At 36.2% G+C, this 15,771-nt stretch overlaps 1 protein-coding gene across 2 annotated transcripts; it reads left to right on the top strand.

Moving 5' to 3' along the window:
- Nucleotides 1-571: 571 nt before the first annotated feature.
- On the top strand, nt 572-14,808 carry LOC137175263 (uncharacterized). Of its 2 annotated transcripts, none has more exons than XM_067581022.1 (10): nt 572-802; nt 3,379-3,459; nt 5,250-5,362; nt 6,329-6,479; nt 8,429-8,461; nt 9,570-9,649; nt 9,824-9,914; nt 10,017-10,124; nt 11,296-11,497; nt 13,321-14,808. In XM_067581022.1, the coding sequence occupies exons 1-10, from the start codon at nt 769-771 to the stop codon at nt 13,334-13,336; spliced, it is 909 nt and encodes a 302-aa protein (XP_067437123.1). In that variant the 5' UTR covers nt 572-768; the 3' UTR covers nt 13,337-14,808. The 2 variants fall into 2 exon arrangements, with proteins under 2 accessions (XP_067437123.1, XP_067437122.1); XM_067581021.1 differs by having other exon boundaries at nt 573-802; nt 11,296-11,451.
- Nucleotides 14,809-15,771: the final 963 nt, after the last annotated feature.

Raw genomic sequence — 15,771 nt, 5'->3', positions numbered from 1 at the left:
TTTAGATTCTTATCCACTATGCAATACCAACAGGGAGGCATCTGATCGGTCCGAAATGTATTCTGCAGTATGACAATGACCAAAAACATAAAGCCATGAAGAACTATCCTCACCAACAAGAAGAACAAGGAGTCCTGCAACAGATGGTTTGGCCTCCACAGAGCTCTTATCTCAACATCATGGAGTCAGTCTGGGATTAACATGAAGAACTGTGGCAACTTCTCTAAGATGCAGGAACAACCTACCCCCCAAGTACCTGAAAAACTGTGTGCAGGTGAGCCGAGGAGAACTGCTGCTGCTTAAAAGGCAAAGCTGCTCACAGCAAATATTGGTTTCATTTAGGTTTCTTCTGTTTACTGAAATTTGTATGAAGTCAACTGATAAATAGAAACCATTCATGGCTCTTTTGAAAGGATCCTCATTTTACTTTAGTGCCTAAAACCTTTGCACAGAACTGTATATATAGACGAGAAGAGAGACAAAGTACAACAAGAGAGAGATAGAGAGAGAGAGAGAGAGAGAGAGAGAGAGAGAGAGAGAGAGAGAGGTTAAGAGAAACCGAGAGAGAGAGTGTATGCAGAGGGAGGAAGAGAGCACAAACACGAAGCGGAAAGCTCAAAGAGAAGAAGTGAAAACAGAACAAGAGGAAGAGAGTCGTAGAAAAAGGAACAAAATCAATGATCTCGCTGATGGTCATCCACCACCTTTAAGAAACTAAATCTGAGCAAGAGAGAGAGAGAGAGAGAGAGAGTTTATTAATTTGTCACCATGAAGAAGTTGTGGAGTTGCCTCTGCTTCCTCGGTGAGTTCAGATCAACTGCAAACCTGCTTTCATCTCTGATTTCTAACTTAGTTTTTCATTTCGTTGTTTTCTAAAGTGACTTTGAGGTGAGTAAGATTCTCAGTGAGTAAAAAGAGCAGAAAAAGGAACAGTAAATTTGGAAGCAGATCAAGGCTCCCGCGCTCACTCACACTTCGAATTCACAGCTCGCAACACTCATTTCAGATGGTTTTGAAACCTAGTCGACTCAGAGGCTACAGAGGCCTCGTGGTTTCCCTCCTAAATGTGTCGATTCAAGATACAGTGGTTAAATCTTTTGTGCTGCCTCCACAGCAATTCACTTATTCACCAAAACTTCTAAGGCCTTGATTTAGTTTTGCATGTTGTTTTATAAGTCATTCAAGTAATTTCACTTGCATGTACTTGAATGATTTTTAGGGGTCATTCAAGGACTCAGGAGCATCTGTCATATGCAGAAAGCAAGAGAGGAGAACCACCACTGTAATACTTTAACTACATCAAGCTGATAATACTTATGCACTTTTACTGTATCAGGATTTTAAATGCAGGACTTCTACTTGTAGTGGAGTATTTTTATAAAGTAGTACTGGTACATTTTCTTAAGTAAAGGGTCTGAATACTTCTTCCACCAGATCATTAGTACAGCCTCATTTAATGGGCAAAGTAATGCAGGTATTGCCTGATTTATCAGTTGTTTTTCAGTTCATTTTGAAACTGAAAATGTCTACAAATGCAGTATATATTCTTTACTGAATGGGGTCATCCAGCAATCATCACATCTGGGTTGTTAAGTCATAGAAAATATGAGACAGTGTATTAAATATATTGATATTTTATATCTTGCTGATATACTGTATATATGATTAAATATAACATATGATGTATAATATGTTCATATGTAAGTAGAATATATCAAAATAAGAAATTAATCAAATTATGGAGGAAGACAGATGAGTTTTAGTTCACACCAACTTTACAGGCAAACAACAGCACAAATGTCAAAGGTTAGAGGTCAGATAAGATGGAATAAGTGTGGTAATATATAATAAATATGCTCATACATGGTATGATGTTTGACCAGACTTCTGCCCTCCTTTTCTCTGCTCACATTTTCACACCAGCTATTGTTTTTTCACACATTTGAAGACTTGTTGCAGCAGCAGTTAAGCGACATAAAACCTTATTAGACCTCAGCAGTCAACAAGAAGGCCTGCTAACTACATTTGAGAATATATTCAGAAGTCTGTTGTGTTGTCTTGGTTGATATATATACATTCCTTTAGCTTACATGAGCCAAAATCTGTTTAATTAATATATATTCTAATTTTTGTAGGTGTTTGCATCTATGTTATATAAATAGAACTCCTTCCAGGACTGTGTGGGTGTTTATATTGTGTTTGATTGACATCTCCCTCACTTTTGTTACGGTAGTTTAATTGCAGCTGGACAACTTAAACCTCTATCATTCTCATTAGTACACCCTGACAGTGATGGGAAGTAACTAACTTCATTTACTCAAGTACTGTACTTAAGTACAGTTTTGAGGTACTTGTACTTAACTTGAGTATTTCCATGTGATGCTACTTTATACTTCCACTCCACTACATTTCAGAGGGAAATATTGTACTTTCTACTCCACTACATTTATTTAACAGCTTTAGTTAATTTTCAGATGAAGATTTGACACAATGGATAATATAACAAGCTTTTAAAATACAACACATTGTTAAAGATGAAACCAGTGGTTTCCATCCTTTTTGGCTTTTGACATCTTACAAAAAGCAGTGTGTAGTCGGGGTCACATTTCAGATGTCTATGAGTTGTTAACAGCTCCACCAAATAGTGGTTTTTCCCTCTAAACTTTTCACATGCTTTCATTTCAATAAATGTTCAAATGATCTAATATTTCAGCAAAAATCAAAGATTAGAGAAAAACAGATTTGTGTATCAGCACTTTTTTCTTCTTTCCTCTCCCATTAATCATCTCACGACCCCTCAGATTTATCTGGACTTGCCAGAAATGGAATACATAGTCATAAGTATGTTTTAATTAAAATGAGCCCTTTATGTCTACATAGGGATCCTCTTCCACGGCGCCCGCCATTTTGCACCACCATGTTTCTAGAATAGCCCAGAATGGACAAACCAAACACTGGTTCTAGAGAGGGCCTTTCTTCTCCTACATGCTTGGAAGGGGAGGGGAGTGGGTGGCGGTATTCAGTTGGTTGCAATCTGCAACCTCACCACTAGATGCTGCTAAATTCTACACACTGGACCTTTAAGTAAAGAATCTGAATACTTCTGTCACCACTGTAGTATGGTTAGCAATTTCACAACAAAACTGTTGATAACTGTGTATCCGATGAAAACATTTTTTCTAAATGTAATAAAAAGGTTTTAAGGGGATCATTCTACAGAGCTGTGAGCAGGAAGCAGAAATCACTGTAGAGTTTTGGACTTTGACAGCGCTTTGACAAGAAAGGTCTGCAAATGTTTTGCACACTGATTGCTTGGACCTCAATTTTGTTTGCTTAATATTGTTGTTTAATCATTCTATCTCTCTCTCTCTGTCTCAGTTCTAGCAGTATTGCCTATTTCCAGAGGACAGGATACAACTGTTTCCCAACAAAACAGCACTGACTATGACCATAATTCAGGTACACTGAAAAAATGTTTTATTGAGCTGTGTGATGTCATGTCACTTTTGACTGAAATATTTCATCAACTATTGGACGGATTGTCATGAAATTTGGTACAGATGTTCATGGTTCCCAGTGGATGAATTGTTTTGTTAACTTGTGTTGATATTTCATTATACCCAGTACTGTGGTTTATGACCAAATGTCTGCAAAACATCCCCATCAGCCTCCGCTGTACTTTCTTAGTATGTTAATATTGCTGATGTTACCATTTAGCTCAAAGTACCACTGTGCATAAGCCTCACAGATCTTCTAGCATGGCTGTAGACTCTTAAGCCTATAAATCAATACTACACACTAATTCTAAGCAGGTTTTGAAGTTACAAAGTCACAAAAATAAGTATACTCAAAACAGTCAGCATGCATACAAAAAAAATATATTTTTGCTGTTGATATCTATTATTTTACCTCAAAGTGCTGCCACTGCTCACAGGTCAAAGTCAGAAAACAAAAAACAACCAAAATGTTTTTGGAAAAACATTTTGCCTGCAGTAACTTTCTAAAGTCACAGTTTGATTTTCTTTGCATGGTGCAGGTATTGCATTTCCATCATTTCCTGTTAGTATAAAGCAGTTAAGTAAGTACTGACTGCAAGAAACAGTACACTATACAGATTACTATAAAATGTGTACAGTCCTTATGTGGTAGGAATTGGGAGCTTTACCTTAGTTTAAACCAGGGCAACCCTTTATAGTTGATGGCACCTTAGTCTCTAGATGCAGGGTGAGATAGAAGAAATTGCAACTTAAAGGTCTTTTTCATAGCAGGGATGAGAAAGCCAGCTCGCATAGATATGATGAATGGTAACAGCATCCTGACTGAATGACAGTCCAACAATTATAATCAAAACCTGTCCTCACAGTAAATCTATAAATCTGTGATCCCTGTAGCTTCCACTGTACAGTCAGTTTGTATTTGTTTTGGCTCAGCTATCAGCATTTCTTGGAGCACTTGTATTTTTGCGTTTCTATGACGTAGATAATATAGCAACGTGCTCAACCCCAGTATGTATAGATGGGTGCTGAATCCTCCAAGTCAGAAATCAGTAGTAGGACAACACTCCACTTAAATTATTGCATGAAAGTACCCAGATAATAAATCCAAAAACATTCTCTTTGTTGCAACTTTTTTCTTGATTTCCTCCATCAATGCCCATAAAGTGAAGGTCATTAACATTATGATTAATGTCTGGCTACAGGAGAACTCTCATTATGACTCATAGTGGAATATTAATGTTCACAAACTGGAGTTTTTAAGACTATGTTTTGTTTTACCGACATAAAATAAATCGCACTGACATTTAGGTAAATAAACTACAAAAGTGGTTTTACACGTGATTCTGCCTTTAACATAAGGTCAGTTGAAGGATGCGTTACTGTGACAACCAGCAAACTCAGCCTTAGCTGTGGCGCAACTGCATGTTTAACAGGGTTTTTTATCACGGCAATTTAGATGTTGTCCAACTTGTCCTGAACTGTCCCGTCCTAGCCCTGGTGGACATCTTATATTGTCTCATGTGGTCTGTAATGCTGCATTGTGTCATGTTTTGTGCAGTACGTTGTGTGATGTCATGTCATGTCAGGTATCGGCATCTATTCTGTGTTACTTCCTGGTGTCGCAGCCATGGTGACGGTGCCCACCACATCCTGTGTCTGTCTTGTTTTAGTGTTGCTTGAAGGGAGATGGAGACTGTGAAGTGTTCAGAAATCCCCGACTGATTCTGTGTGTCTCCTCCATGTCTGAAACAGATACCTCTATGACTACTACCAACACGATTCTGCCGGGTGAAACTACAGATGCCACCAACAACATGTCTTCCTCTTCCTCTCAGAACAGCGAAACCTTGAATGGAACAACTCCGGTAACAGCCTCTGTTCCTGCAGCATCTTCACAACACGCTCACAAAGAGTTTTTCTTTCTCTATCAAGTGCAACAAAACAATGACAGGATTGAAAATTAATGTTTAGGAATTAAAATATCAGTACCTGTTGTTTTTTCACATCATTGAAAATCCCATACTAGAAACGCTTTACATTTTGTAAGCCATGAACGACAAGTAGCCTTTTTTCTGAAGCATAACGTATATTTTAGATTGTTTTCCCATCCTCGAGGCAGTGTTTGTTCTCAGCTCACACCAGAGGATTAAAAAGCCGGCTGACATACAACTCACCACCTTTATTTCTATTTATTTATTAACAACAACTTCACATGAGAAAGAAACGTCCTCTTTACAGCTTAAATACAGGATCCACCGTCTAAGAGAGACATATTTAAAGCTGATTTTACAGGAATGTTAATTAAAGTCTGCTCAATAAGTTAAAAGGGGATGCATCATGCACATTTCTAGGTCTATATTTATATTCTGGGGCTCTAGTGGAATATCTTTGCTTGATTTGCAGCAAAAACTCCTTACTTATCTTATACTGGCCCTTTATGCAGCCCCTGAGCTCAGCCTCTGTCTGAAACAGGCCGTTTTAGCTCCTGTCTCTTTAAGGCCCGCCTTCCGATAAGCCCACCCTGTTCTGATTGGTTAGCTTCTGGAAGTTGCGTCCCAACAGGTATCTATAGACTGCGCAGGCTACGTTAACAAACCATGAAACAAACCTCAAGTCTTGGAACTTTGACCATGTTTAACATAGATATCCAACAACACAACCGTATATAAATATGTTAATAAGTCATTTGAATCAGAAGTTGGTGCTGTCAGCCAATCAGAGGCCTTAAAATTCATTCAGTTTGATTGAGACTCTGCAGATTAAGAAACTTTAACTAAATGATGTGAGGCTTTAAAACACAAGCTGTGATCTCCCTCTGACGTCTTTTACAGGCACAAAACAACACTGGAGGTGGGAACAACACTCCAGTCAATGAATCCAGCACAACGTTACAGGCAACAACAACCTCGGGTAAAAAGCCAGAGAACGAGGGCGATGCTAGCAATGGCAGCGTGGCTACGGCGACAACCAGCTCCTCATCAGGTGAAGTATCTCAGTGGTGTAGATGCAGCAGACATATTCGTATGCTAAGCCTCAGTTTGTCTTCCTGTGTGTCAAACCACAACTAGCACATGCTCATATTCTCTGTAACTGTTAGCTGGCTACCACACAAACACACACACATACACACGCACACAGACAAACACACAAATGTTAAGACACAGATAACAGCTGGTCGCGTAAACACACACAGTATAAGCACACATTTAGAAAATATTTTAAAATGGTAAAAGATTATTATTCTGATTAAAAGTGAAGCAATCAATCATTAGAAATGTGTTTCGAAAACATAAAATAAACACTAAGAAGTCATCAGGTTGAATTTTTCCCTGTAGCTGATACTTTGGTGACCTGTGACCTTTGGTAATTCAATTTATATCGAACTGACTATTTTTTCAGATTATTTTGGCCTTTTAGTTAGTCTCAGACCTCTCTGTAATCTAGTGTAGATAGTATAGAGTAATCTATAATATTTTTTCTGTTTTGAAAGGAGAAACAAGCTCTGTTTAGTAAAATAATCACATTTTAGATGTTTTAGTAAGATGGTGAATGTGAGTCTTGTGGGCTAGATATCTGCTATCTAACAAAGTATTTCTAATGTTGCACTTTTCCATTGAGAAAACCACAAAGCTTCGTGCATAAATGATGTCTTTCTGGAATTTAAAACAAGCTTTAAATGGTTAAAAGAGGTCTCACGATGTACTGATGGCCTAGTGGTGAAGACGAGGACCTTTGGTGGATGTCATATCCCCTCTCTTTCTTTGTTTCCTGTCTGTTAACAGAACTCTACCAGAAAGATATGATCATGAAGACCTTTGGAAAGCAGTTTTTGCCTTTGTTGGATAGCAACAGTGTAGATATAGACAGGAAACACAGACAGGAAAGAAATTAATAGAAAAATATTGAATTATATGGAAGAGGGTTTGGGGAAGAGTGCCCCCAGTTAAGTTTATTGTGTGATTTCTCTACAGTATCTGGACTGAATCAAATACAGGCAAATATACTATGTATGGGTCTCAAGTCCAAATGATTTAAAAAAAAAAACTGGTCAGATTTATTAATTAAAACATCATGTAAGACATTGCTATTACAAAGAAGAAAACAAAAGACATTTATGAAGTAATATATGGTAATATGGTTCACAAACTTTTTCACATCAAGGACCCCTTAACTGACACAAATTAGAACATGGACCCCCATCTGATCAGATTTTTGCTTTAACATATTTTATTACAGAAGATGTATGAAACCCATGACCAAAATAGTCATAAACACTGTCTTTGTGTTACTTATGGATGGAATTAAAGTGAAAATAAAGTATTCCTCTTTCTGCTGGGGACCCCCTAGTAACCCCTCAAGGACCCCTTGGGGTTGGCTCCACTTTGAGAACCACTGGAATATATGACATAACAGACATGGACTAAGAAATTGTAGTGTGAGGTCATGAAAAAAGTGTGTGTATGTGTGTATGTATATGTCTATATTTATATTTTAAAAAGAGAGAACAGAAATAAGATTATTGTTTATTCTCAGCAGTAGGATGAGAGTTTTTGTTGTTTGAATGTCTAGCTTTAAAATTTTGCATAATTGCTCTTTTGGTTTTGTATTTAAAAAAGAAACGTGGGGAGAGAGAGAGGGAGGGGTATGACATGCTACAAAGGACATTGTGGTTATATTGTGGTTTGAGTCTTCACACCTAGGTCACCAGGACAATCTTCACACTGACTAGTTAATAATATCTATCAATTTTCAAGGTCTGCTCTATTTTAATCCCAGGAATTTACCTGAAGAGGGTTTGAAAGTTTAGACAGTGATATTGGACACCTTAAGTTTGTGTTTTACTTCTGTTCTCCACTAGGGGGCGAAGGTGATTATATTGCATTAATGAACCTCACAGTGCTGAATACTAACAACCTGTCTGTGCCTTTTAGAAACAACAGCAGGCAAGGATAGTTCGTCCTGGGGTAAGATGATGTACTATTATTTATGCAATTTATCCTGAAACACCAGCATGTTCAAACTCTACTCTGTTGTGCATTTTTCATTATTAATTTTATATGATAGTTTTTTAAGGTGTAATACACACTTTTTATGAAAATATAATACATAAGTTCTATGGAAGCACTAGAATTCACCAAAGAAAATCTTTGAGTATCTCAAAAAACACTCCATAAATGAAAAGTATTATTATTAAAGATGTTCTCTTGTAATTACAGTATGACTTCCAATCCTTATAATTATGATACAGATTTTTAAATTTTGAGATACAAGATCAGAATTACAGGATATGAATGTGTCTCCACCTCTTTTATTCTCTGGTAAATGCAATGCCCTTCTATATCAAGCCCCTGTTTAATATTAAATTAATAAATAACACTTTATTTATTATTTAAAATATGAATAAGTTAAGTGAATCAAGTTCAAGTTTGTTGTTGTCCCAACTCTACATAGCAAAAGTATACAGTAGGATGAAGTTTCATTTCGATTGAGAATAAAAATCACCACGTCAATATAACAAGTTATAACAATATTTGTAAAAGTGCAATAGTACACTATGCAGATAAAAATATAAATAAATAGCTAAAATGGATGTGGCAGCGTTCCCTTGGTTTAAATAAGAGCACTAGTGGGGTGTAACCAATGAATTGTGAAATAATTTATGAAATTATTAAACGTAAACTCATTATGATTGAAAGTTATTTCATCTTTCTGATTTGCAGTTTTTAGGTTTTATTTGAGTTCATTATTGAATTTTTAATCTCATGACAGCATTTTCCCCCAATGACGCTTTTTATTTCATGATGTCACTTTTTATGGAAGTGGTGTTACAGTTTTACAATGCAGACTCCATACTTCCATAGTATACATGCAAGTATAAATGGATTTTTGTTTATATTATTTTTTATTTTATTTATCTATACTTCTCTATAAATCTATACTTCCTTGATAATTCATAAATTGATTATTCATTTGTCAGTTAATCAATTGATTATGCAATGGCACAAATGGGCCCCCATATGCTGCTGTCACTGCTGATACAATTGAAACACCTCTCTCCGTCTCTGTCTCTAGGTTACGTGATCCTGGTGTTGATCATCCTGGTGATCATTATTCTGTGTGTCATCCTCTACTTACTCCGGAGAGTCTCCAGGGTAAGAAAGATAAAGGAGGAATTTCCCTTTCATCTTCAACATCTTTTATACCGACTCACTTTACCACATTACTCTAAAATACAAGGAGATATTAACATTTTGTAGTTAAGGGAGCTAACTGATGCTCTTATGTTGCATTCTTGTCATTACCAACTTGCCTGTTTGTTTGTCCAGACGTATTCATTTGACCTCCAGCGTCCGAGTCCTGCCAGCCATTGCAACGAACCCACAGGCACCTTTGAACCAGTCTACCTGGACGACCTGGGTGTGTTTGTGTGTGTGCGTCTGTGGTTACATTTTAATTAACATGACTATGTATAAGAATATCCTGACATGTATAATGTGGTTTGTGTGTGTTGCAATATAGATCAAACAGCCCCTGAAGACCGGGTGAACAACGATTACACTCCCCCCCCTACATTAGCCAATGGCACAACTCCACAGTCGGAGGAGAAGGACTCTAGTGGAGAGAACGGTACAAAATCAAATGTCCAGAATTTAACAGTCTGAAAAAATTGCAACTACCAAAGCTTGAGGCTGAAGCCAATTCAGGAGTATCTTAAAGTGCAACGCCAACGATGGGTGCTGCCTCCAAAAAATCCCTGGCTCCAATTGGCTCGATAACGAGTCATTATGGACTCAATCGCTAAATTCAGGCCCTCTAATAAGTGTGCTGGTGGGCATTTTGGAAATTATTTCTCCACTAATAAGATTTGAAGGCTTATATTAGCTTTAATGTCTGCCATGTGAACGTTGATTGCCGCTGGCTCCAAATGGAAAAGATGCTCATAAACCGGCTCCAATGCAAACCAATGGCTCACACTTCGCTACGTCCATCTTTATATACAGTCTATGTTCTGAAATCAATAGCATTAAAAACCATGTGTTGAAGGAAAGGTGAAATTTTACATTTTTTTATATAGCTTTGAAATAAGCCAAAAGCAGATCTTTAATCCATCATAAATGAGATGGGTTCATAAATTAGGCCAGTTGTATTAACCAGTAGTTATTGACATGTGTAATGCCTTCTAGTCCATTGAAACACCACCAAAATTGTATTTCTTCTCAAGAAAAAAACTAAAAAACTAGGAGCAACTGGGCCAAATTTACCACCGGAGGAACTGAAATGTTCTGGAGGTACAGAAGTAGTTTGGGTGTTCATGGTTTTCCCACCATGACCTCAAAATCTACAATCTAGAGAAAGTGAGGAAAAGACTACACATACAAGACTCTGTGTTTTTCCTTTGTTTTGCCATCTATTTCCTTTTTGCTGCAGATTTTTGGTTAACTGGTTGTCAATTTCTTCAATTACTGTTTAAAAATTTCACAAAGCTTTTCACAAAGATGTTCAGTACCACAATCTCTGTAAGTTCATGACTGTAGGCTAGTAAAAAGTGGGGTAAGAGCTGTGGCCAAGATGACAAAAATGGAAAAAGGTTCCTCAGGTTGAAAATAGAAAGATTAAGTTTTGGGAAAAAAACTCAAATCACTTTAACATTCATTTAATTTAACTTGAATGCAACATGACCCAAACATACACAAAATGTTTATGTTTTCAGTCATCTTTTCACATACAGAAAAAAAACATTACACCTTGTCTTACCTTTCCCTCTCTTCTGTTCGGTCTCCCCTGTCACTCACTACAGCTCCGCAGGACCAGACAGATACAAACGGTTTCGAGACTTTGTCCATCGGTATCAACAGCCCCCCAGCTGACATCATGTCTGACCAGTTGATGAATACCGACATATTCTTCAATGGGAGCGGGGAGGAGCAGCAGAACGAAAACAACAACAACCCATGTGAGACAGTGTGTGTAGATATACACAATACAATGGAGCCCAGCAGGTGTGATGTCAAAAAAAAAACTTGTGCTCTTAAATGAATAATTTGTGTTCTTGAATTAATAATTTGTGCACAAACAGAACAGTGGAAACATTTTAACATATGAATAAGGAATGTCAAAGATAACATATCCTCGTATAGGTTATTTTGACATAATCAGTCCTCCATTAGACCATTAGAAGATCCCTTCATAATGCACTTGTAAGTGATGGGGGCCAAAATCTACAAGCCTTCTTCTGCAAAAATGTATTTAAAGGATGATATGAAGCTAATATGAAGCTTCAGCGTTTTTGTTACTATACTTCCACCACAGCGAACAGAGAAACACTGTTCGAGGAAACACGAAGAAGAGGGAATTTGATGCTAAAAAGACTGTAAATGTGGCAGATATCCACTTGATATGACTAACTCAGACTGCTGAAGCGTCATATAAGCTTCAGATAAATTGTCAAATCTGTCCTTTAAACCTAAGGGACTTATTTACATTACATGTCCATATCCTGACAACTTCCTGTTTATTTATTGTGATATCTGTGCAGCTAACTAGCAGCCAAAACTGGCCAGTAATGCTGAAACAACATCTCATCACAACTGTATAAAAACAGTGTTAGAGGGGACATGGACAAATATGATATAAATATGAAAGAATGAATTCAGCACTTCAATACCAAAACAACACTTGCTTCCCTAACTAAGTAGCCACTTGTAATTTCAGTTACTGCTGTTTCTCTTCATGTCAGATTGCACAAATTATTAATTCAGTTTCTGGAATGACATAGTCAATCAGTGTGCTCACAATTTATAATTTTTTTCTTGTGACACCTACCAGGCTCCGAAGATATTCTTCACATTTTGAGAAATGCACTTGTTTGCTGTCTGAGTGTTTAGCCTAGCTTAACCCAACCATTGAAAAAAGGAGGAAATTGCTACACTCTCAACACAAGAGTTTGAAAAGATGACTTGAAATATATCCAAAACTGTCTTATTTACATTTTGTATTTTTTTTTAGCAAGAAAAGTATGCAATGACTGTTATTTTGAAACATAGTACATAGCATAATAATCTAACCACTATCAAACACGATCTAACCTTAAACTAGTGTCTCATATAAGAAAGGAACTGTCAGAAATTCAAGTTAAAGATAGCTTGAAACTATTTAATACGATTATTTGTCTTTAAAATCACCTCAGCTTATAAGTTTATGACTTGTGGTGTCTTACCCAGTAGGCTACCAGTGCTACCTTTTAATATGGCTCAGTTCAGGAATGAATATCTTCAAACACTTCAGTTGTGGTCTGATTTTTTAAATAAGCAAAGCAATCTTGTTTTCTCATAATACTTGAATTTTGAATCAAGTCTAATACCCACCTATAGTGCATATGGTGTTTGACAACACAAGATCATTTGTTTTTGATAAGAAGAAGTAATCCTAAGAATATCCTCTCATCCTAAGATAAGCTATCATAACTTTCTTAAATTTCCTTTTTTGCAGTGTAGTCAATAAATAATACAATTAAAGTTCTTGTTAACCAACAATTTCCCTTTTAATTTTCATTTTTTCAGGTAAAACACACTTGTAAATATAACACTTTTGCAGCTGTTAGCACCTTTGATGAAGCTAGGCTAGCTTTTTCCTACCCGCTTCTTGTCTTTGTGTTAAGCTAACGTTAAGCCAAAAAGTCAGGTGATATGAATGTCATCTTTTAACTGCCAGAAAGAGAGTCAAGACAGGAAACTAGTGTATTTCATCAAGTATTTTTGGATAAATGTTTTTGGAAAATATAAATCTAAAGTCTCATATTATACTTCTCTTCTTCTTTCGTTAGCGGTGTGCTCCAGTGACCCGTTTGTTGAAATAAACCTGGATGAGCCGGCGTGGTGTGACCAGCTTCTCACCTCTCCTGAACTCCCCTCCTCTGTCCTCCCTTTCTCTCCTTTCTCCTTCTCCACCTCCTCCTCCTCTTCTTAGCTCCTTCACTGATGACACCCAGATCAACGCAGAGGCAGCTACAGTGTCTTTTAAAATCCATTAAGATCTCTTTTACTTCCAGTTTGCTTGGAAGTAAGCTAGCTGGCATTATTTGTCACTGGCCAGTGTATATATCTCAACCAAAAAGGCTGTAAAAATAAAACTAGCTGAAGCATTTTGTTGTGTTTTTTGCGGGAGTCTTCAGCAATTGCAGTCTTAATTGTAGAAAACAAACTGTTTAAGAACTGTTTCTCAAACTACATGCTATCAAAAATCAGTCTGCTGTATGTCTATGATGCAGCTGCAACAAAATACTGCACAACTAAAAAGCCAAAGTTACTTTAAAAATGTTTTCTATTCTATTAAATAACATGGTTGAGCAAGTTTTTTCAGATATACTTTCAATGCTGTAAGTCATATTCATTAATATCATTTTGAATCATACTTTTGTGAAGTGACTTTGTGTATAAAAGTTTAAATGTGCCATGTGTTTTCATATTTTGTTTTTAATTAGTTGTCAGTTATGTTTTATGAAATTATGTTTTATGAAACTGAATGAATGAATATTGTTTTTTTGAGGAAATGTGCAACAGAAATAAATAAACAGTTGTCATTTATGGCGTATTTAGGTAAACCTTTGGACCAAACTTATTGTTTTATAGATTTTCTTTTTTTAGTGATGCATGACATAGCTCCAAGTTTACCTTTACTTGGTGGTAAAAAGTCATAATGACAACAAGTTTTTCACTTGGACTTTTAATTTTATCATATCATCCAGGCACTTAGCCCTGTAATTAATGTTCATTATGAGTTTTTATTTTGGTCATAAATACAGTTTGCATCTGCAGCTGTAACTTTTGTACATTTTGTAATAATACAGCAGTTAATCAGTTGATGTTTACAATCTGGATTAAATTGCTGTTTTATAACTTTCCTGTTTTCATCATTCATCATGCAGAAAAGTGCTACAAAAGTAAACTCAATCTTTATCACTTTTAGAAAGTGATAAAGATTTCGGCTGCCATTTATATTGTCCACTATATAAATGCTGTTAAATCTGGTGGTGAATCACTGTGTCTAGTGACTTATTTATACTGCAGAGAGCAAACACTCATCACACATCTCACTTCACTGAGACGTCGTGGTTGTGTGGTTTTATACTTTGGTTCAGGATCATGAAAACTGAATCTTTTGGGTCAATCTGTGTTAAGATTGATCCGCAAGTCTGGTCCTGATCAGTGCTTTACATGCATTATCTTTTGCTACACAAACTGTGTTGTGTTTTTTTCAAATGCTGCCTGGTAGAATTTGTACTTGTTGAGGTGAAATAAACATCATGAACTCAGGTCTTCTACATGTTGATCCTACAGGGCTCCGAGTGGACAGAACATAAACTAAGTGCCAATTAACTTCTCAAACTCTGCTCCGCTGTCTGTTTTTAAAACAGTGTGTTGTACATTTTTCATACCAAGACAACTTGATTGTAATTTCTAGAGGAGATGCCAGAGTTTCTAAAGAGAGCAAACATATTAGGGTAAATATTGAGGTTCTTGCATATAATGGTGTACAATTCACTTAATATTTCTATTCAATGTACAGCAGCTATAAGACATGGCATCTAGGCTTCTTTTATATATTCAGTATTTCACTACCAGCAGGTTTATGTTGGAACAAGCACACACAGACTATATAGTATGTGACAGTCATACAGTGAGGAAACAGCTTTTTACTTAATTTACATAAACTAGGAAGAAATTTAAACAGTATAAATGAGAAATCAAAATCATTTGTGAATAATTCATTCAAATTAAATAAATGACCAGTGACAACATTTTAAGTATATATGAATAAATACATTTCATTTTATTTTTCAAATTTATAAATAGCATTGCAAAACATAGAAGAATAAAAAAAAATACATTTTTAAAAAGACAGTCAACAACTGTTCTAGGTAAGAGAAACACCTTAATTGGAGCTTATATAGTCTTATCAAGTTCTCCAGGGCATGTAAACAGTTTCAGTAAACAAGTGTAAACAAAAATATCAGTACATTTTCACAGATGTCTTCTGAGAAAATCTTACAAAAAATAAGAATTAGATTAAAAATGTGTAAAAACACTGATTAATTTTCACATTTTGTCACTGTTCTATATATACAAATGTATGCTTTTAAAAGATGCTATGTAACTTTGAATGTTGTTCAAGTTCGATCGTAATACATTTCATTACTTCCTAATGGAAGAAACTGAAAGACAAAGTGAGATAAGCTCAGTTCCACTGAGCTTTTTAACCAGACTTTAACAGACCT

This window comes from Thunnus thynnus, chromosome 22 (assembly GCF_963924715.1).
Source record: "Thunnus thynnus chromosome 22, fThuThy2.1, whole genome shotgun sequence".
Classification (NCBI taxonomy): domain Eukaryota; kingdom Metazoa; phylum Chordata; class Actinopteri; order Scombriformes; family Scombridae; genus Thunnus; species Thunnus thynnus.
Note: the sequence above shows the minus strand (reverse complement) of the source record. Positions and strands in the feature narration are given on the sequence as shown.